This window comes from Cyprinodon tularosa, unplaced genomic scaffold, assembly GCF_016077235.1.
Source record: "Cyprinodon tularosa strain WSP-4 unplaced genomic scaffold, ASM1607723v1 ctg464, whole genome shotgun sequence".
Classification (NCBI taxonomy): domain Eukaryota; kingdom Metazoa; phylum Chordata; class Actinopteri; order Cyprinodontiformes; family Cyprinodontidae; genus Cyprinodon; species Cyprinodon tularosa.
In genome coordinates, this window is record NW_024039190.1 from 375,824 (window position 1) to 397,989 (window position 22,166).

At 35.4% G+C, this 22,166-nt stretch overlaps 1 protein-coding gene across 2 annotated transcripts in view; it reads right to left on the bottom strand.

Moving 5' to 3' along the window:
• Positions 1-115: 115 nt before the first annotated feature.
• The window catches only part of fhl3a (four and a half LIM domains 3a), a 35,272-nt gene continuing 13,221 nt past the window's right edge, over positions 116-22,166 (bottom strand). Inside the window, exons 2-6 of one of the 2 annotated variants that reach the window (XM_038301264.1) lie at positions 7,968-8,140; positions 5,653-5,833; positions 3,437-3,606; positions 3,101-3,287; positions 116-1,529 (exon numbers count right to left, since the gene is read on the bottom strand). In XM_038301264.1, the coding sequence (XP_038157192.1) occupies positions 1,378-1,529; positions 3,101-3,287; positions 3,437-3,606; positions 5,653-5,833; positions 7,968-8,123 (846 nt within the window). In that variant the 5' untranslated portion in view covers positions 8,124-8,140 and the 3' untranslated portion in view covers positions 116-1,377. The remainder of the gene's footprint in view (positions 1,530-3,100; positions 3,288-3,436; positions 3,607-5,652; positions 5,834-7,967; positions 8,141-22,166) is intronic. The other variant, XM_038301265.1, reaches the window with a different exon arrangement.

Genomic DNA, 22,166 nt, shown 5'->3' on the forward strand with positions numbered 1-22,166 from the left:
CTTGTACCTGCAAGAGAGGTGTGTCCCTGGTGTGTATATTGGGGTTACAAAAATTCAGCTTTTTGGAATATACCAGAAAGTGCTCTGTCACATAATATAAAACCCACACTGCCAGTTTTTGCAAAACTGTAATGGCACAGCCAGATATTGGTTTTATTGTCTTTTTACATAGTACCAGGTTTGTTTGGATAGTTTCCACCTTAATGAATACAATTATTTAGTGAAGACTGCATTTAAAATATTTATCTAACTTAAGATTTTTTTAGGATGACCTGAAACATAAATGTGATTAAAAATAGTAAAAATAAGAAAAATATGTAACGCTACAAATTGTTTGATGCAGCACTGTGATTTTTCACATACAGGATTGAAGCTGAAATTAAAAACAAGTAAAAAGAGAAATCGTGGCAGAAGACATGCATATTTTCGTGATGTGAAAACAGTTTGGCTTTTTTTTTCAAAGTTAAAAATACAGATTCTCTTTGTGCACAAATATTAAAACTATACATAATAAAATAAGAAAAAAAAAAGAGGGCAGAACGGAACTTTTATGTAAAAACAAGAGTCATTGCGGAGTAAAAAAAAAAGGCACACATGAAGCCAGGAGATCTGTGGCTTGCGCCTTGTTTTAACTCTGTATTTATGTGCACATAACATGGTAGCAAAAGCACATCTTTTTCAAAGTGCAAAAGAAATATTTTGAAAACCAAAAACTAGGAAGACCAACACATTTTCTACTCTTTTTTTTTTACTTTAAATGTAAGGAAAAAAAACAGTCCAATATTTAGAAACTTAAAAAAAGTGTCACATCTCCTTCTGTGTCACTTTAAACAGTAACTTGTTGAAAATGCATAAAAACAGGAAAATAAAGCAATAATAGGTAAGTGATAAAAAGCAACATTCAAAATGCATAAACCTGCAGTAATAAGAGCATTAGAACAGTAACTCATCCATACAACTGAAATATAGACCATATGTATTGTATAATATATCAGTGTTCTGTCTTTTCTTTAGAGCCCTGAAGTAACATTGATTAAGACATATTTGGCAAAGTGGCAAGCATTTGCAGTTTCTTATTTAAACATAAAAAAAGAAAAAAATGATGGTAATAAGGCACTCCATTTACAAAATCTTTAAATCTCTTGTCAAAGAGAATATCTTTGTGCTGATTTATGCAAACCACGCAGAATCAGCATGATTTTGCATTCTAGTATAACTCATCTTATATGAAAAGGCCATTGAAGAACAACTGTCTTTACATCAAAACAAACCTGAGGCAGGATTTTTTTTAGCCTGTTTTACCCCCGTTGTTATATAACCAAGGGTGCTTTAAAAAGCTGATGATGAACAAAATAAACGGAAATCTGGGTAAGTGCTTTATAGATTGTTGTGGCAGTCACGGCAAAGGATCCTGTCGCCATCTGGGAAAAAACCCGCACCCACAAGTGAGATGGAGCAGTTGGAGCAGGTGAAGCATGGCTGATGCCATTGACGTTCTTCAAATGAGATATACTTTCCTCCTCCAAAACCTAAAACGAAGGGACAAGCAGTCAGTTTAATCTAAACAGCAATTTGTTCAGGCTTGATGATAGAGATAAAAAGCAAAGATCCTGTCAGGGACTAATAAAAATATTAACAAAGTGGACGCTTTTTCAAAAAAATTATGTTAAACGTTACTTTCTTAATACATCTGCAAAAGTAACTTTTTTAATGCACCTTATTAAACTTTTGTGTATCTCAAAGCCTATAAACTTAATGCTTATTATTAGGATTTTAAGTGTTAGACTAACACAAAGTATTACATAAAAGTAAAGTGAGGGTGAATGAGGGTATTCCTCTTTTATGTCACTTTAAATGTAAATCATTTGAAGTGTGTTTCGGCCCGGCCTGTAGAAATAGCTAAAGCAGTTGTCCGAGGTCAGGGGTTAGGATCGCTAAAACAAACAGTCAGATTTGATTGAATCTAAATGGCTTCTCCTGCTGTAATCTGTGGAAATAACAAACTGGACACATTTGAGAGCAGAAGAAGCACAATATAAACAGAAAGGTCAGGATACAGAGATCCTTCCAAAAATGTAGTCAGAGTCTAACAACAATTTATCTGTTTCTCTTTGGAGCTGAATTGAAAAAAAAATGTTGTAATTTATTTGTTACAGTGGTTCTGTTCAGTTAAAGAGTGTGCTAATCCATATTTTGAGCTCTTTGCATATTACAATATTAGACAGTAAAGGATTAGATCATTGTGATGACATAGCAAAGCAGCAAAATCATATTAATAAATATGGGTCTGTACAGTTTTAAAGTTGTAAAAGACTCAGATAAAGCATGATTTCACAAATAAAATGGAACCAAACAAAAATATTATTGTTCAAAGTATGATTAGGGGATTCTACAGTAAATGAAGAATTGTGATAACTGCGGAGAACAGTAATAATAATAAAAAATAAAAAATAAAAAAAAACCCAACCTCAATTCCTTTAAAAAAAGTGAAAAAAATAAAAAGTTTTGAGAAAAGTAAAAATAATGTAATTAGCTAATACAAAAAACAGGATCTATCCACTGCTGCTCTGGAAGATGCATCATTTTTATTTTGCTCTCTGATAAGAAGAATTGATTACACTTTAAGTATGTTGTAGCCTGTCTTTTTATTCTTTTATAGAAATTTTACTTTTAGTTTTTTAAGGTCAGCTAAGACCAAATATCAACTGTGTTCATGGGTGGGCACAAATGCAGTAAATTACATCATTAGAGCAATCAGAATCTAGTTATTAAGGTTTTACACATGCACTACGCAATAATGTATATTTTTATTTATATAGTTCAATGTATGGTGTTGTTTTTATTTTAATGTAAGCTACTTTATTACTTAATCAGTAATTTATCTTAAGTTAAACTACATTAGCATCATAGGAATCAATCAAAGTTGACCTTATCAGATGTTGTAAAATGATACTCTAAAGGATCCTTCACCTTGATAATCATTGAAAAACTGTTACTATAGCCTAAAGTAAAACAGCTGCAGCTTTTTGAAGTATTAAAAAGCTGTCATTTTGCTTTAGAAATGTAAATATGAGGATGAAGTCAAGTAAATAAATCTCGCCTGTAATGGGTTTGCTGCAGGCCTCACACTTCTTGGCGTACAAGCTGCCGAAGCACTTGAGGCAATAAGGGCTGTCATCTCTAGAGGTGAAGTGCTGACCAGCCAGCTGCGTCTTACAGCCTGTGCACACAAAACACTCCTTATGCCACGGCTCATCCCGATAGGTCACGCCACCTTTAGCCAGGGCCTAAATAGGAAAACATTATTTTTCATATGAATTTCTGCAATCAATCAGTCCTACTTATTATCTTTTCACTCTATTAGTTTTAAAAGTTTAACCGAGCCTAATATAATAGGAACCAAGTTGTATTGTAGTTATTTGACAGATTCACAGACCTTTTTACAGCGTGTGCAGCGGGGAGCAAACTTTTCCTCATAGCAGGGCACACAGTAGTGCTCATCCTTGTCAGGAATGAAGGACTTGGAGCCAATCGGCTCCTCACAGCTGTGACAGATGAAGCAGCCCTCGTGCCATGTGGAACCTGCATACTCCAGTTTTCTTGTACCTGTAAAAAAAGGGAAGTAACAGTACCAAAGCATTAGGAGGGGCGGGGAAGTCACAATAAAATACTTGATTTCACAGCAGCATATAAAAATCCTTTCATTTCACTCTCATCATGCGTCTTTCTACAGCAACAAAGTGGCAGCAAGCTTTAAACACAAAGAAGTGATACAGTTTTCCCCTCTGTGATGCAGACCCATTGATCTACCAGTAAATCTCCTGGATGTTGAGTTTATTATGCTGTGATCCAGCGGTTTATGCACGGCTGACATTTCCACAGATTGCTTATGTTTCAGTGCTTGAGAGTCTCCATGCTGCACTGTTCCCTAATTAAAAACATAAAAGATGCCCTAAAAAACAAGAAGAAGAAAAAAAAGTCTTTGCACAAAATAAACTAAAGCAGGATTCATTGCGGCTCAAGATGGACAATAATGGCTGTTTGTTGTGCACAGCTACAAATGAAAAACAGGGTGAGGTTGAAAGGTCCAAACAAAGACCGTTTTTCAAGTGTTGAATCATTATGTTCTTAAAGCAGTCAGTTTGCTTCTTTGGAAATATCACACTAGAGCTTTAACACGAGAAACTTCAATATATTATTCATTGATTCGATTTAAAATCCTAGTGATCAGGGAGGAAAAAACTGCTAAATGTGTCTGAGGATTTTATCCTCTAGCAGGGTTAACAGAAATTTCCTGACATTTCAGCACCTTGAACAACTCACCTTTTTTTTTTAAAGTTTCAGCTGAATATGTTTATACAAGTTCACTAATTTATGTCAGCAGTGGGTGGGAATCTGCTTGTTTTATATCTGTTCATGTTCAGGGAAAATCCTGGCCGGAGACCAACTGAAGAGGACTTTAAATGTGACGGGTAAATTCTTAATGTGGTTTTTTAAAAGTTAAAATACCTAAATCACACTATAATACTTTTGCAAGTTTTTGCAACAACAGACATTTTGACCAACAGACAACATGACACCCAATAAATCAACATTCAAATTATTTAACAGGCTTAGACACGATTTTTAAAAGTGAGTATGTGATGTTGATGTAAAGGCACTACAAAGGCATGATAGTCTTTAACAAATTTCACCCACCTTTTCTTTACAAAAAGGATTATGTTTAACTGGTATCCACAAATTATTTGAGATAACTGAATAGGTAGCCCTTGAACTAAAAAAAAAAAAAACTGCTATAAATACATATTGTGTTTGTTTATCGGTTAAAGTTTTACGTTTTTTGGGTCCAAGAACAAAGAAAACTTCAAACATCAATAATTGACATAAATGTTGTTAATATCATGCTCTATATAGTTTGGAACGTATTTCATGACAATTTAAATAAAATTTGTGCTTTTATTTTGTTAATATGTTAAGAAGATAAAAATAATAGCACTATTATGAGCTTTTTTTCTTACAAAAAGAGTAAAGCATTATCATAAACATCTAGACAGGAGAGGGAAGACTTATAACTTCACTTTAAACAAGAAACCCATTCTTTATTAACCTGAAACTAAGTCTTTACTGTTTATTAAAGTTCAGTTTGTAAGGAAAATATGTGATGATTATAAGACAAACTGACATGAAAAGCATTGGAAGCCGTGCAGCTTTACCCAAGGTGCTGTTACAACATTACTGGAAGAATCTGCACGGGTGGTGGCAGCTTTATCTCCTGTTACCATCAGTTCTGCTGGCAAGCTTCCATGGTTTACAGACAACAAGTGATGCAGAGAGATAATTAATCTGTCACATTCAAAGGATTTAAGTCTTTTACACCTATTTCTCTCCCACCGCTTCTTTTCTCTCTGAAATTTTTCACTTTCATCTATTAGTTTTCCACTTTAATTCACTACTAAACCATCTGTTTAATTTGACTTGTATATACCAAAATCATTTGCCTATTATCTTTTGAATTTGCATACTACATAGGAAATAAAATGAGGAACAACGAGGCTTTGTGACAATAGCCTCTGGATTTATTGATGCATCTTGTTTTAAATCCCTCCTTTTTTATCAGATTTGTGAGAAAACACCTGCTGCATCTTCTTTTACCTTTACCTGGCATAACGATCTTATCACAGGCGACACATTTGGAGGAGAACTCGTTACAGTAGCAGTCATTGCAGAGCAGTGCGTCATCCTGGCTGGTGAAGGGCTCATCTGCCAGTGAGCGGTCACAGCGGAAACAACGGAAACAATGCTCGTGATAATGCCTGTCCTCGTAGAAGAGCTCCTGGCAGCAGAAAGGGGAAGAAACAATAAGGAGACTGGAAGTCATTTTTTTGCAGCTGTAAAAGCTCCACAAATATAAAGTCCTGCTGTCTGTGACTTGGTAACCAAAGAGGCCAAATAAGGGAATGACAGGAAAGCTTTAAGTAAACATAGACCGGAATTTATAACTAGAGCAGAGGAGAGTGTGAGACCAACATCAACATTTCTGCATAAAAAGTAAAACAAAGCACACCTATGATGCATCAAGTATTAAATACTACTACTGTATATTGTTTTTTTCACACTTTTTCAGATAACAACCACATTTTGCTATGATTTTCAATAGTATTTTATGTGATGGACCAACAGTACATGCCACCGTGTTTAAGATTTTTCAAAACTCTGTGACAACTCACTAAATTTGAATTTTCACTATTTTTCTTTTAAGTTGTGGTATGCATTTGTTTCCTTTTACTCTTAATAATCAAGTGCAACCAAATAAATTCAAAAGTCACCTACTTAGTACCTGTCTGCAATTAAATTTCACATCACAGCTTAAGCTGTTTATTAGAAACAGGGACACCTTGGTGTATCAATTCTTTAGACTTTGTGTGGCATAAGGGGGGCCCCTTATCCCACTGGAAATTTTTCAAATTTAGACTCTCTGAAATGCTATTTCCTGCATTTTGAGGTTAAATGCAACTAACTTTTTGTATTTGTTACAACACTACTTTTGTCCTGATTATGGGAAGTATGTGTTCTTGACTAGAGGTGGAAATTTCATAAGGAAGACTTGGGATCATTTTCAGGTACAAAATTATGTTTCATAGGTTAATTCAAACAATCAGAAGGTGTTATGCTAGGTTCACACCGTGATTTAAACAGTAAAAAAGCATCTGCTGCTTCATTTTTGAGGCTCGTACACATTAAGGTCAGACGTGCCTCAAGTGCATCTTTGACGCTCCTGAAGCGCGTCCAGTAACGGGTGTCCAGATGCGTCTAATGCTTCTGCTGCTCATGTGTTCAATGGCAGGAGTGGCTTTGTTATAATTACTGTGATCAGTGGGTAAAAAGTAGTTTTAATATGTTTTTAAGTGAGAAAGTCGACCTCAAAACTATCTATGCAGTCAGTTTATTAAGATTACGATCCAGGCTTAAAATATAATTTCGCTCTTGGATGTGCACAGACCCCCACATACCAAAGGTGCACCATCACTGGGAATCCCAAGCAACAGCTTTCTCAGGCCAGGTCGCCTCTTGGGGGATTTCCCCTACTGTTTGTGGTTGTTGGAAATAGATGTTAGCGTTTTTCAGGTATATGGCAAACAATACAGGCACCAGAATAATAAAAGCAAAGATATTTTGCTGGCAGGTATTTTAAGTTAATATAGGCTTTAATAAACTGTTTCAGTGGATTGATCATGGCAATCTGCATCAGCAGCGCTGTGTCCAGATGGTAGTGATACAGACAGCACTGCTAATGCAGATCGCTATGAGATGCCAGTTATGCATCCGATTTCATGGTGTACAAGACACCGCAAGTACAAAGGTTCCCTCTTGGGATTTTAGTATGTATAAAAGAAAATGGAATTAACTGTGTTAAAGTTGCGGCTCTAAGCTTCAAATGTAAAAAAAAAAAAAAAAAAAAAAAAAAAAAGATAACTTCACAAACACTGTAGTAGACCCTCCAATAAACTCCAACAAGGAGTGCATGTTGGTTCTAAATAACCCCCCTAATTTTAATGTTTCCCTTTTGAGAAATATCTAATTTTAAGTTGACTGCGGAGAAGGGGAAGACCTATACTCATCCTGCATTTTTAAAATTGCTACCTAAATTACTCAGCTGGCTTTAGTGGATTTAGAGGAAATTGCCTGCATAACTGCATTTTAAATGAGCTTTCAGTGTCTTGCCAAAATACATAGAACACGCCTCATTTCTGAAGAATTATGCATCATTAGGGTGACATAAGTTCTGTCTCGGCAAACTGAAGCCACACCCACACATTAAAATAGCACATGGCTAAAGAAATATTACACATGAAGTTCTATCAAGTAAGAGCATCTATTCTTTTTTATAAGAAATAAAGGATTTTTGTTAATGTCATTTAAAGTCGTAGCATTGCTAATTACACATCTGGTCATCATGGATACCTTACCCTCGCATCATGGCCAATCAGCTCTTTGCATTCATCACAGGTGTTAGAAAACAGGCTGTCATAACAGGGGATGCAGTATGGGTTGTCATCAGATTGGATGTACTTGCGACCATAGAGGGATTCTTTGCAGTTATCACAGTCAAATCGGTCAGCCATTGTAGTTTTCTGCAAACCTGTGACACAGGAAAAGAAGGATCAGGATGATGTTGTTAAAATAAATAAAAAAAGTTTAACCCTACATAAAGAGAAGTATGAGAGTCACAGCATCAGCAGAGAAAGTAAAAGGCTTTAGCAGCAATAATAAAGCCATTAATAAGCTGCTGTTCTTAGCTAAAGCAAAAGATTTATAGGAAATAGAATCAAGTGAACATCTGGAAAGAACAAATAGGGAGACTTAATTGCTGCTGCAAACAGAGGGAGGAGAAAAAGCTATCACAATCTCGTCTTACACACCTCTGAATACATAAGGTATTGATGTGTTATTGATAAAGTCTGCCTGAATATAAATACAGAATGCAGGTAGAAATTGTACGTGTCTTTTTAAATTAGACTTATAAAAAGTCCTTAAATCCCTCAAATGATGTAAAAAAAAATCCTCAGGAAAGAAAATCATGATAGCCCACAGTATGCTTTTCAGTAGTCCTTTGTTTCAGAGAAACATTGCCATGGTGGGGCAACATGCTTCTGTTTTTCATTAACCTAGACAATGGCACACCTGTGAATGTACTTAAAGGCAACACCTTCGACACACCACTTCCCTGTGTGACATCATAAGGAAATCAGAAGCAATTAAGATATCGTAAAGAGAGGTGCGGACATCCATATCTCATCCTTCAGTACAATTTCTAAACATTTAGAGTACCTCCCATTTCAATCAGACCAATTATGCATGTCTGAAAAAAATGGCAATACCCACCTTTAATAAGACTAGGAAGGACACATTCTATATCCCAGAGAACAGATCTCTTTTGGATAGAAAGGTTTGTACAGAAAAACAACAAGACTAGTGAAAAAAGGAGATTCAAACTGTAGATAATGAATAAAAGTCCTTAAAGCTTAATCATTGTCACACTTATGGAGAGTCACACAGGTCTCTGCTGACAGTGTGCAAGCCTGAACACTTTAGGTGTTTATAGTGACACTGACGTTGGTACAATACCCCTGATAAACACAAGAGCAGTACATTACATAACCAGTGGAAATGTAGTTAACAGGAGAAGAAAAAGTTCACATATACCAAAAATAGCTGTTTGGCTTATCGAAAGCATTATTTCTTACAAACCCGATTCTGTTTTTTTGTATTTTGAAATCCTAGCTAAAGAAAAAAACAACAACAAAAGAAACCAAACATTTTATAGTGTATGGCAATATCTAGTTAAGATTTAAATAGGGGTGTTCTAGAAGTAGGGGGCTCATGGGGTTGGTCCTCTGACCATGACTGAGCACACAACAAAGCCATAGAATAACATTATGAGAGTATTACAGCAACGATATCCGGTTACCAAACCGTTACGACATGGCTGGAGGGCAGCCCGGTGAGGAGTGATCCGTTCCTTTGGCAGAGCACACCCCTGGATATCCATTCCAACCACCCAGGAATAATAATCAGCACTGATATAACAATCAATCACACTTCAGACCAGACCTGTGCTGCCTGTCTTACACATTCAAGATCAATACACACGTAAAAAAAAGCACACAAGAGGCATGTAAACACACTCCCACCCAAAAACACACAGAGACATTGGAGGCAAGGGAAAAAGAACAAAATGAGACAAATTGCATACAATCCATCATCAAACAAGGAATCAAGTTTCTGTCTGAACTCTCTGCAAGACAAAAGCTCCTAATGAGTTGGGGTGAGACAGTCACGGTCCCAGAGTTTATCTTCTTTCAGTACTCACATGGAGGCCTTTGACAGGCTTTTTTGGTGTAGCTGACACATCTTCCCCAGAGGCACTTTCAGCCCTTTCAATGACCTTAAAACATAAATTATGATGTCTAAACTCACGACAGCCCTGTGGCCCAGTGTTTATAGTACCATAGCTCAGATTACTACTGAAACATCTCTCCATGCGCTCAGAGACTGGGATGAATACATCACAAATATCTGATTTTAAACATTACAATGTCCACCTGGAGGCTGTGGCTAAATATCAGAGTGAAACAGCTGTGGTCAGTCTGTGTAATAAAACAGTAAGCTGCATGTGTTTAACATCCGATGCATTTCACAAGTCATCCATCGCTGAAATTCCAGCAATGTTGCAATCGTTCGCTCACATCGAGATAGATAAGATTGACAAGGTATATACCTAAAAAGGAGAACTTGAAGCATACTGTAATCATAATGCCAGGTAAAAAAGAGGAACAGAATGTGCTGTCTTAGCATGCAAGGTGAGAGAACGAGATCAGGCATGACTCACAATGACACAAAGACAGAGCTAATTTCCAAAGCAAATGGAACATCTAAGATATTTAATGCTGTCTACAAAAGTGCATGCATCATACCCATATCAGTGTTCTGTGGTAACTGGGTACAATTCACATCCTTACAAAAGCTATTTGATTTACTACTAACTAGTGTTATGTTAGAGATTACATGCTCCAAATCAACATGGTCCCATATAAAATTCTTATAGGCCCCTTACCCCTGTTAACCCCTTTTAATAAGTTCAAATCAAGCAACTACACCCATGTATACCAACTGTCAGGCATGTAGAACTAAGAAACCAGTTAAATTGAAACTATTTGATAACATGAGGTACGTCAAAAGCAGCAGTTCGTGGCTTAAAGAAATCCAAGAAAAGATGAGAAACAAAGCCACTGGAATTTTTCAGTCTGGAAATGTTTACTAAGGCTTTGGTACTCCTTAACATCACTGTTAGAGCCCATAGCCAGAAGTGAAAAAATATGGAGTACTTATAGACCTTCCCAGCATCAGCTGGCCAAATGCAATTAATAGAAGAGTTTACTAATGGATACAAAATAACAGCAAAACATCTAATACTCTGCATGCCGTATTTTCCTCAGTTGGGGTCAGAATTCATGATTCAGAATCAGAATAATCTTTCTTTGCCAAGTTTGCTGCAAAAGCTAGTAATTGGACTTTGGTTTCCATTGTTCACATTGTATGAATTTTATTGAATAAATAAAATACATAAAATAATTGTCATACTTTTTCTCAGGTTATGTATATATTATCTAAAATTTAGTTTTTTGATCTACAACATTCAAAATTGTCAAAAAAAAAAAAAAAAGGGACATACCTTAAGTGTACACTTGAGGGCTCAGAAATAAACTTTTCCCTTTACACTTTGTCTTCTGAGAAAGAACTGAGGCAGCAACAAGGTTATGAGGGAACAACAGAAAGAAAGACTTCAAAGCCCACAAACACATACTACCTCATAAATAAGAGGAAATGATTGTTTTCCCTGGCGTATCTTTTACTGTTTCCACTACAGATATTCACTTCTGGTATCAGTGTGGGCCAAGCCAAAGTAAAGCTTGTAATGAACTTCTGATGACATGCTCTCACAGAGAAGGGCATGACGTCAGCCCACTGACCCCAGGGATGATGGACCAAGACGTGAGTGCATGCACATGTTGCTGACTCAAAAGAGAAGAGCTTCCAGACGTGAGGCAGTTTCTCACAGCACTGTTTACAGTCTCTACTCCGGTTGCTTCGCAGCAGAGGTCCATCTCCTTCATGCCCAGTGCTTACAGGCAAAGAGCTGAACTAATAATGCTTTAAAATGCCAGGTCTATGACTGAACTCAGCGCCCTGGGAAACTTGTGGGCCTTTTTAAGGAAATCAGTGCAGTACCAAAAAAAGAACAAAGCGGCTTGTTTATTGTTCTTAGCAATCTTGGATTTGTTTTTAAACCTTCCTCAAATCATACATTATTATAGTCATGCTGTATCAGTGCTGTACCTGATCTTAGCAGCCTTTAAAGGCAAAGGAATGATTCGAAGCAAAAACGATCATGTCCTTAGGTAACCAGAAGCCACAGCTGCACAAGTTGTTTACTGCAACAGACAATCCAACATTCACTTCTTCATTTTTTTTTTTACAGAGTAGCAGTAACTATTGACCTCATTCCATCACAGGACAATAGTTACTGCTTTTTAGCACTGATGGAAAGTAAATATATACGGAAAGTGTCAGTAAACACAAACTGAAAGACAAGTAGGTAAACTGTTTCTTTTCATTCGAGTTCCTGTTCTTGTTAGCACAAAAAGTTATGGTGCAGAGCAATATAACAATGTCAATAAAATATTGAGGAAGAAAAAACAACATTAATTAAAATAAAGGTCAGCTTTGAACGATCATAATGGATCATAAATCTAACAGTTTCATGTGTTGGTGTTTAGCTTTTTCATGTGGGCTGATTGTTCCAACCGGGAAAGCCAAGAGCATGTTGTCCTCGAACCCTGATTTTGAAACACCATCTTGTTTGCCACACAGGAGGCATGCTAGCTGCAACAGAAAGCTGCTGATAACACACAGATCCATGCTTGAGAGTTAGAAGTAAGCACTTTTTTCACACAACAGTAAGAGCAAAGTTCTGCGGCAATGGACTCTGAATAACGCAGGCTTCCAATATCATTAAAAACAAGGAAACCGTGGAGTGAATTAATATAAAATAACAATAAAAATGGTTGAAAAAAATTTGCAACTCTGATTTTTGGCCCTAAAACCACCATCAATTAGCATTTAATCAAGATGAAGAAGAGATTGAAATCAGTAATGTAACCATGGGTTGCATGTTATTCTCGTACTGAAACACATCAACACTCTAAAAATTCTGCAAATGGGTTTTGCACATAAAAGTACTGCTCAAAAATATTGCTTGTTTTTACAATGTAAAATAACCATTTCTTTATAGTTCATCTTTTTTTTATGGAATTTCAATATAAATGATTGCCAAATTCAATTAAATGTGTCCTACGTAAGATTTTACATGACATTTGACAAAAGATCAAAGAAAACTTTCCATCCATGCAAATTTTGAAGTCTAAGTGTTATGGAATAAAATAAAAAGGTAATATAACATAAAAGAGCTTTAACCAATATCCGTTTACAAACCGGCTGTGGAGTCTTAGCTTGTTTTTACAAATGCGGAAATGAGATAGGAGAAGAATGCGAAGGCTGCATTCTGCTAGTCATCACAATACTCCCTGATTGGCAGACCAAGGTCAGATATAGGGCCAACTGTGAAATACAGCAGAACAGCAGACTGATGCTACTAAGGAGTTGTCCAAGTTATTTTACACTAAATCAAATTTTGGAAAGACCTTTCCCCTGTCTCCCACTTTTCTGCCATCCAACAATAGAAAAAATACCTGTTTTTGTACACTCAAAAATGCTTGACATCTGAGTAAATCAACATGGAGAGTAAGCTCATCCTGACCTCAGCCAGCGTATGGTTGAATTTTGTAGTACCTGATCTGGGTCACATGCTACAACTCTTCTGCCTAATTATCCAGAAGAAAAGATAATTATTAATTCACTGATTAGCTATTTCTATAAATAATATATATTTTTAACTTTTTCTAGAATTCAATTCTGTCTGTCATGAAGATTAATGTATTCAATACCAGAATTTTACATTCATTATTATTATATGACCTTTGGGAAATGGAGAGTTTCATTATATATTGCCCTTTTATTATGAAGCAGGTTCATTTTTTTTTTAAACCATCTGGAAAATATATAGTGTGTTTTTTTTTTCCAACTACTTGTTTTCTTTTCTACCTTTAATATTTAAATGGCAATACTTTTACTTTGAAATGTGGGTGTTCTGATGCATAGGTCACTGTTCAATCATACAAATGAACCAGACACATCCTGCTTCTCTTACGGTCGTATGTTGGTTGACATTTGCTGTAGAACTTAAAACTTACAAAAAAACATAATTTTTTTTACATGCAGACAGTTAATATAAATTAGAATATGCATTTAAATGAGGCTTTTTTTGTTAGACTAAAAGTTTTTTATTTTATTTCAAGACATAAGAGAAGGTATGGAGCATGCCTTTTTTAATTAATCAACATTTTATTATTATTCATTTTTAATTAGTTTTATGTAATATTCTAATTTGTATTATATCCATGCTATATGATCAAATCCATAATAATGAACAAACCTAAACTCTTTGCCTTTGAGAAGTCTCAAGAACAAGTTGCAGGAATGCCCATATTGGGCTTACAAGGGGAGAATGAAGTCATTTTATTCTTGCAGCCGTGGGAAAGAAATAATACTCCTCTGTTTTTGTTGTTGATAAGGTATAGGCCTTAAAAATACATTTTCAAGGGGTGATGAGGTCTCCTGTACTTAGAGAGAACTAATTTCAGCAGTAGAGTAAATGCCAAAACAGTTAGGCTTGCTTTTTACAGGCCCATTATGAGCAAGGAGCTGTTTGGTTAAAGTGGATGCTTAAGCGAGTGGGGATTTTACAGTGCTCAGTAATGTTTAATCTACTTTGAAAGTAGCAGCTAAAAAGGCCACTTGATCACCTTTGTCTGTCTGGATCTTCTGGCAGCAAATCAACTCAGACACCAGAGGATGTTGCAAGAGGATGCCTTTAAATTTACAAGAGCTCTCTTTCACAAAGGTTCACAAGCCGGTAAGGTGACAATCAATGAGGAAATATTCAAGCCGTGGCAATTTCAGACAACAATAGCCATCTTTGAAACAGAGCATGCCGTTACATTGTGTACATGCAGGTTTCTGGACAACTTTCAAACAGAGAATAGCTTCAGCAATGCTTCAAAATAAAAGTGAACAAGACACATTGGAGCCCCTTAAAGAAGTGAAGTCAGAAAGATCTTTCTAGCCCATGACCGTTTAAGAATTTCATCTCTGGTGACTAAAAATTAAAGCATGAAGCATAAAACAAATACTTCAAAATGGTTTAGAAAAGGAACATTACAACACAACACCAGTGGGATTCATTTCAAGAGGCGCATACTTCCAGAGACGAGTCACACAAAACCAAACACTGCAGGATTTCTAATTGGTTTGATGAAAACATAAAGACGTTAGGGTTTTTCAGGTCACAGTAAGACAAAACAGAGTTGAACTCAAGTGGATTTTTCATTTATTTATTTTTCTTAATTATCCAATTACTTAAAGTTTTAACATGTTGTTACTTTTGGCATTCAGGGGATCAGATAAATGTAGAACAGTAATAGAAAGGTCGCAATGAGGCAATGACTCTTATCACAGGAAGAAGAGGAAATTGCTCATGAAGGAGATATTCTCATTCATACAGACTCATTTTACAAACGTGTACTTGTTTAAACATACTTATGCTGGCTGACTTTGAGAATAAATATATATATATAAACGAGGGATAAATGTGAATTTTGTCAATTAATTTGCTTATTTGTATATCAAGAGGTCATCACAATACAACATCAGCTTAAAGTTAGGATAGTTATAGAACAGCCTTAATAATTTTTCTAAAAGATGTGCTAAATATATGTAAAAGGCCCTGCTTTTTCAGGCACTGATATTATATAGAAGATTTTTATCATATATACATTAATAAATAATAATATACTAACCATTCTAGCAATATACTGATCTAACCATATTTTCCTTATGAACTATACCATCATACTTATTATAAGAGCTTAGACTATCTGATTATTTTAAGAACTGATATAAATAAAAAGGCCTAAAGTTTAATTCATTATTTGGGTGCTAATGCAGAGCTGGGTGATTCATCCTCTAGAACAAATCTAAATATTGAAAATGTTATTTTTCTTTTTTTTTGCGATTTCAAATATTTAGTTTCTAAATTTAAGAACAATTTATTTTAAGACATACTTTACCATGTGAGAATGGAAATAGGGAACTAAACAATATAACTACATGTTGAAATAATTGTTATTTCATACATAAACTTATTTTTATGTATGAAAAATAATCATGTCCTCCAAGATTTTCAATACATTATTGAATATTTTATTGTAATATTTATTAAAGTGTATTACCAGAAGGATATATCTTTGTAAGAACATAAATCACTAATGCATGTAGGTAGTGGTGAAGACAGGAGCACCAGGACTGCTCCACAATTTTAGCTGCTTCAGACTTGACAACAGGGTGAGGGCTGCAGGACCAGACACTGAAAGACTAACCTGTTATTGTCCCTGAGCTCTTAAACACCACCTGGTGTTATGTGGGAGGTGACAAAAGGTTCAATTCAAAGCCAGGATCATAAACAAAAGGGAAGAAAATGAGTACCTGTAGCAGAAAATGTCACTGTGGTCTTTATAATTTATTCCGTCCTCGGCAGCATCTAATGACCATGTTACTGTGAAGACAAGGCTTGATGTCTTTTAATATTAGATTTCATTGCATGGTACCTAATCCACAACTGGGTTAAAGAGGTCTGAAACCTTCTATCCTCATTTATCAAATGGACAAGAGCTACGGATGATAAACAAAAATCTGCTGCATAAATTGCTGACATTTGTTTAGCTAAATTTAAAACACATATTTGTCATATTTGACAGCCTTTTAGCAAATTTAGACCCAAGGACCTGCTTATGAAAATAAGAGCATGTGCAAAACGCACACAAGTACACATAAAAGTATTTACCTCCTTACAAAAATGTAACTGTTTTAGAACATCAGACTGTTTCAGTAATTTGAGCAAATACAAAAAGACATTTTAAGTAACTTTAAGTAACTTTAAGAACAAAATTACTACAAGTTTGTATCAAGGGCTTATCCAGTTCATCATAGATTGTAAAATATCTAAAGCATAGTGAGCATCACTCTCCTCCATTAAGACCCTGCAGATCTTTGGGCTGACCCTCTCAAAAACTCGCCTATGTAACTTTGACAGGTCAGGTCCATAGCTAAATGGGTCATGTGACCTCCAGCGTTATTTTACAGCAGTCGGAAATCCCTTAAAGATGAGTTAACTAAGCTAAAAACTGCGGTTAGGCAACAAAACAGATATTTTTGAACAGATAGTTGGTTCTCTGACGTAGGATTTTATCTATAATGGGTGAATATGACCTTGTCTTTACCAGTAACTCCATGACTTCTCAGTCTGCTGGTCCATAGTGGTCTGCTATCAGATTTCAAAACATAGAGGGACAGTTGGTCTTGGGCGTTAAACCTGGGAGTTAAAAGTCTGGCTCCCCAAGTTAACTTATGGTTACACAGTGTTGCGTTAATAAAACCCAATTTTCTGAATAAAACAGTACTGCGATAAAGACTTAACCAAACTTCCCCCAGTGAGGTAAAAGAACTCTTCCTAGGAAGGAAACAGCCAGTTATATAAGGGGTTCTTACTTTTCACATAGGTGCACAGTGTTTTGGGTAGTTTTTCATATTAAATAAAAGAATTATCTGGAAAGTTTTTTGTTTTTACTAAATTTAAGTTGTCTAATATAACAGTATTTGACCTAAAAATTTATTTCTGACAAAAAAAAAGCTAAAAAGTGGTACTTTGGTTCAACTAGAAAATGTGACTGTCTCAAGTCATCTTTCTCTTGCCAAAATCTTGTCCCACAATGCTCTGCCAAACAATAACATTGCAATTACTGCAAATCATACAGTGCTGACCCAACCACGTCGAGAGGAAGTTTGAAACTGAAATGACTATATTTATTTCTATATCATCATGACTGGAAGACATTTTTAGCCTATGTTTCTTTTCCTTTTGGAAAAAAAAATAAAAAATACTACCATACATTAGTGCTTGACATCTGGTTTGCATTGGCGAAACTATGCAGTTAACTCTTGTGTGCCAGTGGAGAGTAACTGCTTTCAGAATGAAAGGAAGGATGTCCTTTTTTCCTGTGCTGATATTTGCCAGCTGATTTTTAAATGGCAGGATACATTTTGGTAAAAAGTAAATCTTCTTGGCTAAGAAAACGATAACTTTAATAATAATCTGTCAGTCTGAGTTGAGTTAGTCATTAATTATTCTTGTTTAAACATAACCATCATTCTAAAGTACCCTATTACCGCAAAGTTTCCCATGGCAGACCTTGGTGATTTGTTGTCACCTTTCTGCTATCTTCAAATCCTCCCAGCTATACCAGCCCTGTCATCCAGAGAAGAAGGAATCCTTTTGAAATATGAAGCCATGCATTTTAACAAGAGCACCAACGTCCTTCTCATCACTTTGTTTTGCTACAAACCATTCTTTGGACAAAACAGTGAAAATATATGAACTTTTAAAAAAGATCCTCTCAACAAGTCCTGCCTCCTTTGAGATCTGAGCTGAGGGAAAAGTATGATAAGTGAGGTCAGAATACTTTCCTCGGCATTTTTGTAACTATTTTGCAAGCCATGAGGCAGCCTGCTGTGCTTATAAGACCACCCTCCATTCTGATGCAATACCCTCTATGGCAAAACAGGAAAACATATTTTTTTTCCCTCTCTAAATGCTTTTGCTTTATTGCCAGGCGCACTCAGCAAATATATCATTAGGTCAATTGTTACATCTTATAAAGCTGGGTTCACTAAACTCTCTGATGCCACAAAATATTTAAGGGCCAATTTTGGAAAACTCCCTGTATTTACACATTCTTGGATTTGAGGCACGTGCCTTTGATAAACTGCTGTGGGTTTTTAAGACCACAGAAGTCTGAAGACATAAGAGCTGGAGAATGCTTTGACCTAGCTCTTCATGCTTAATGAGAGGAAATTTATTTCTTTCCAAGAAAGTTACTTTTATTCTCACATTATGCTATGTTTACATCATTCTTGTACTGATGACCCAATCATTTGGTCAGAAATGGGAATTAGCCAACTTTCCCCTTAACCAATCTACAACAAATTAATTAACAAAGGAAGTTCACGCATTTAAACATATTAGACAACAGCATTAAGTTTTATATATTCATTTATTTTATGCTTAATATAAAATAATGAAATCATACATGTAACATTGTGTCCATTGATGTTCTATGCTAATGAAGCTAACCCAGTTTAAATTCTCTGATTTATTCAGCCTAATAAACTTACTTTAAGTTTTATGTAAAGCAAACATAGTGGATGTCATTTTGCCCAGTTTGTTACTTTAGCCGCTGAATGGTGTGGACTGTCCACCCATTAGTTTATTCTCATACATATATTAGATGAAAGGTGGGAATTTAGGAAAAAGTAGCAAGGTGTGATTATGATACATTTAAAATTAAATGTATCTGTCAATTTTTTATACAGGATAAGCGTGTCAGATAATGGATGGATGGATGGATGGATATTGTATACAAAAATCAAATGTGCCAAAAAAACTAAATTCTGCAGAAACCTCACACAGAACTTTTATGCACTGCAAAAAAAATCTAGAAATAAGTAAAAATGTCTGAAATTAAGTGTATTTACCCTTCATTTGAGTAAGTAAATAAAAATGATTTGCCAATGGAATTAGTATTTTTAGTCTTAAATAAGATAATTAGATAATATGCACTTGAAATAAGACAATGCAATTGTATGTTCTTATTTCAAATATAAACGGTCTTGCTTCATTGGCGGAGTGTCTCACCTACCTCTTTAATTCAAGAAAAAAATACTTATTTAGATTTCAATGTTTACAGCGCAGATGCATCATCAGTTGAATCAGATTAACCAAATGTGCTGCAGTAGTGAGGAAGTATCTCTATTTGGATACAGCAAATCAGTAAGGACTTTTTAGCAGAAGCAGAAGTTTGTCGGTGGTCACCATGATAACTGCTGTCAAAAAAAGCCAGCAGTAAAGCAGGATGTAGAAAAGGAAGCATGTATGCTTCTTTTTATAGTATATTGAGCATCAGAACTAGGTAAGGACTGGTTTGAAATTTTTATGGTATGACAACCTTAAGCAAAAACTGTTTCACTGTATGATAATTATTATAGCATTCATTTGAAATCTCTAAAATTAAAAATCTGCAACATTTTATCGTTAGCATTTACATGAGTATAAACTCCAGATTAAGGATTTTTTTTTTACTTAATTTCATTTTTAATCCACTGTGATGGTGAATGTATCGGTATCGTTATTATATTTTTGTGTACTTTCCGTAAAACACCTTGTTACCATCTCATCTTTGAAGTAAAAATACACATTTACTTACTTAACTATAGTCATAAGCCCTATTCACACTGGATTGGTGAATTTATTGGATGATCAGGTGTTCCTGCTAATTATTTCAACATTTGTGACGAGGAACAAGTCCACCAGGGGCAGTTTTGAGTTAGTATAAGCGTCTCAATGATGCCAAAGTTAAGAACAAATGGAAAATTATTAAAGAATGTGACACTCTCCACAGTATTTTAAAAGACAAACTGGCCTCAAAGTTTTCTTACATTCACCCTACAGCCAACTGGATGGTAACAAAAGCTGTTCATTTGAATACATTTGCATATCATAGCTCCCCAGCAATACTTGTCAACAGATGCTTAATGTACGTAAAGTACTTTACAGTGCTGCAAAGCAGGCAGCCGTGCTTACCACTGCACCACTGTGCAGCACAGTTAAACATATATATGGATATCTTTAATAAATAACAGCTATACATGGATTGGGGTTGGCCATGTACAGCCAATATAAGCCAAATTAAACATTTTCATATGTAAATATAAAAACATTGTGTAAAACATTTAGGGAGACTTTTTGGACCAACTAAAAGGTAATTTCCAGGATGTGAGGTTGAATTTTCCCTTCCCTTACTTGTCTCTATGGATAAAAGTAAACAGTGGCCACATCACGGAGGACTTTAAACCTATGGCAGCGATGCTCAGCTCTAATTTTATGATGCTTGCTCTTAACTTCCCAGCCTAGGATTTTATCCATTGTGGAAATATGTGACACTTTTTTTTTACACCATGTGAATTCAAATAGGGAAAATTAGATTTTAATATGTTAGAAATTCTGGAGGATTGAATTAATAAACTGTAAATAAGATAATTTCTACCATACACAGGAACAAGATTAGCATGGATATCTCCATGCTTCTTCACCAATACTAGAAATCACTGATATCACAAATAATTACATTAAAAAATCTTCTTAAACAAAAGAAGCACTAAAAGCATACAGAGGCCACTAAGAAAAATCCTTCAAGCCATTTTCCTGATAAAAGCTTTGAGTCGTAATTCTTTAAACTGTTAAAGTAAAACAAAGCAGGTTCATATTCCTTTGGGCAATGACCTGGTCCATCCATATGAGGTTAAAAACAATGTCCAAGAGATTATGAATTCACTTTGCACTTCTTCCTGTTACTCCAAACAGTCCTGTTTCTGGAACTACTCAAAAAGACGGTTGCTCATACACTTGCAAGTACACAGTTACATTGAAAAGCAGCCTTATTATGTCTTAACACACAGACACAACCCTGCCCAGGGTCTAAATCAGTGTGACACGGACACACCTGCAGGAGCTGCAAGTCGACAAACATCTCCAACATGATGCCTGAACATACTAACTTAATAAAATATAGAGAGCAGGGGATCGAGGAATCGAACTATAACTATGCAATGCAACCAAATTAATCAGAATCAGAAATACTTTAATAATCCCAGAGGGAAATTACTTTGTCAAGTAAGGGGCTTCAGCAAAACATAATGCAAAGGACATACAGTGAGCAACTGTGAAAATAAATTTAGACTCTGACTCTTTTGTGGGGACTTCCCTTAAAATGTAATTGCTTTTAATTGCAATGTTCCTCGGCCTTTCTAATCGCATAAAAATATCCTGGTAGATACTGATAAAAGACATTTTTTTGGTTTATTCCGAAGAAGTTGAGAAAGAGTGAGATTTAGGCAAAAAGATGGAATATTTAATAAAGTTAAGCAAGTCTTTGATTTTATGTCATGTAACTTGAAGAATTTGGAATTGGTTGGTTATGTTAAGGAAGCAAAGCAGCTCAGAAGCCATGTGAAGGCTGCTGCTTTTATTTTGAACAGGCTAATTAAATGTCTACAAATGCTTTGGTTTAACCTTAGGTTGCCCTGGCATACCCGGCAACCAGCTGGCAAACAGCATCTAAGAAGAGGGTTGGAGTGCGCTACTTACTGCTGTAAGGAGTTAAAAGTTGTAGCTATCATCTTTAATTTACTCAAAGAGGATTGGGTGTTTAAATTTCATTTTCATTCATGCTCTACAAAGCAAACTTAAACTCTCCACTGAGATTTTGGCATACAGAATGATAAAACATATAAAGTAGTTTTACAAAGGAGCATATCTC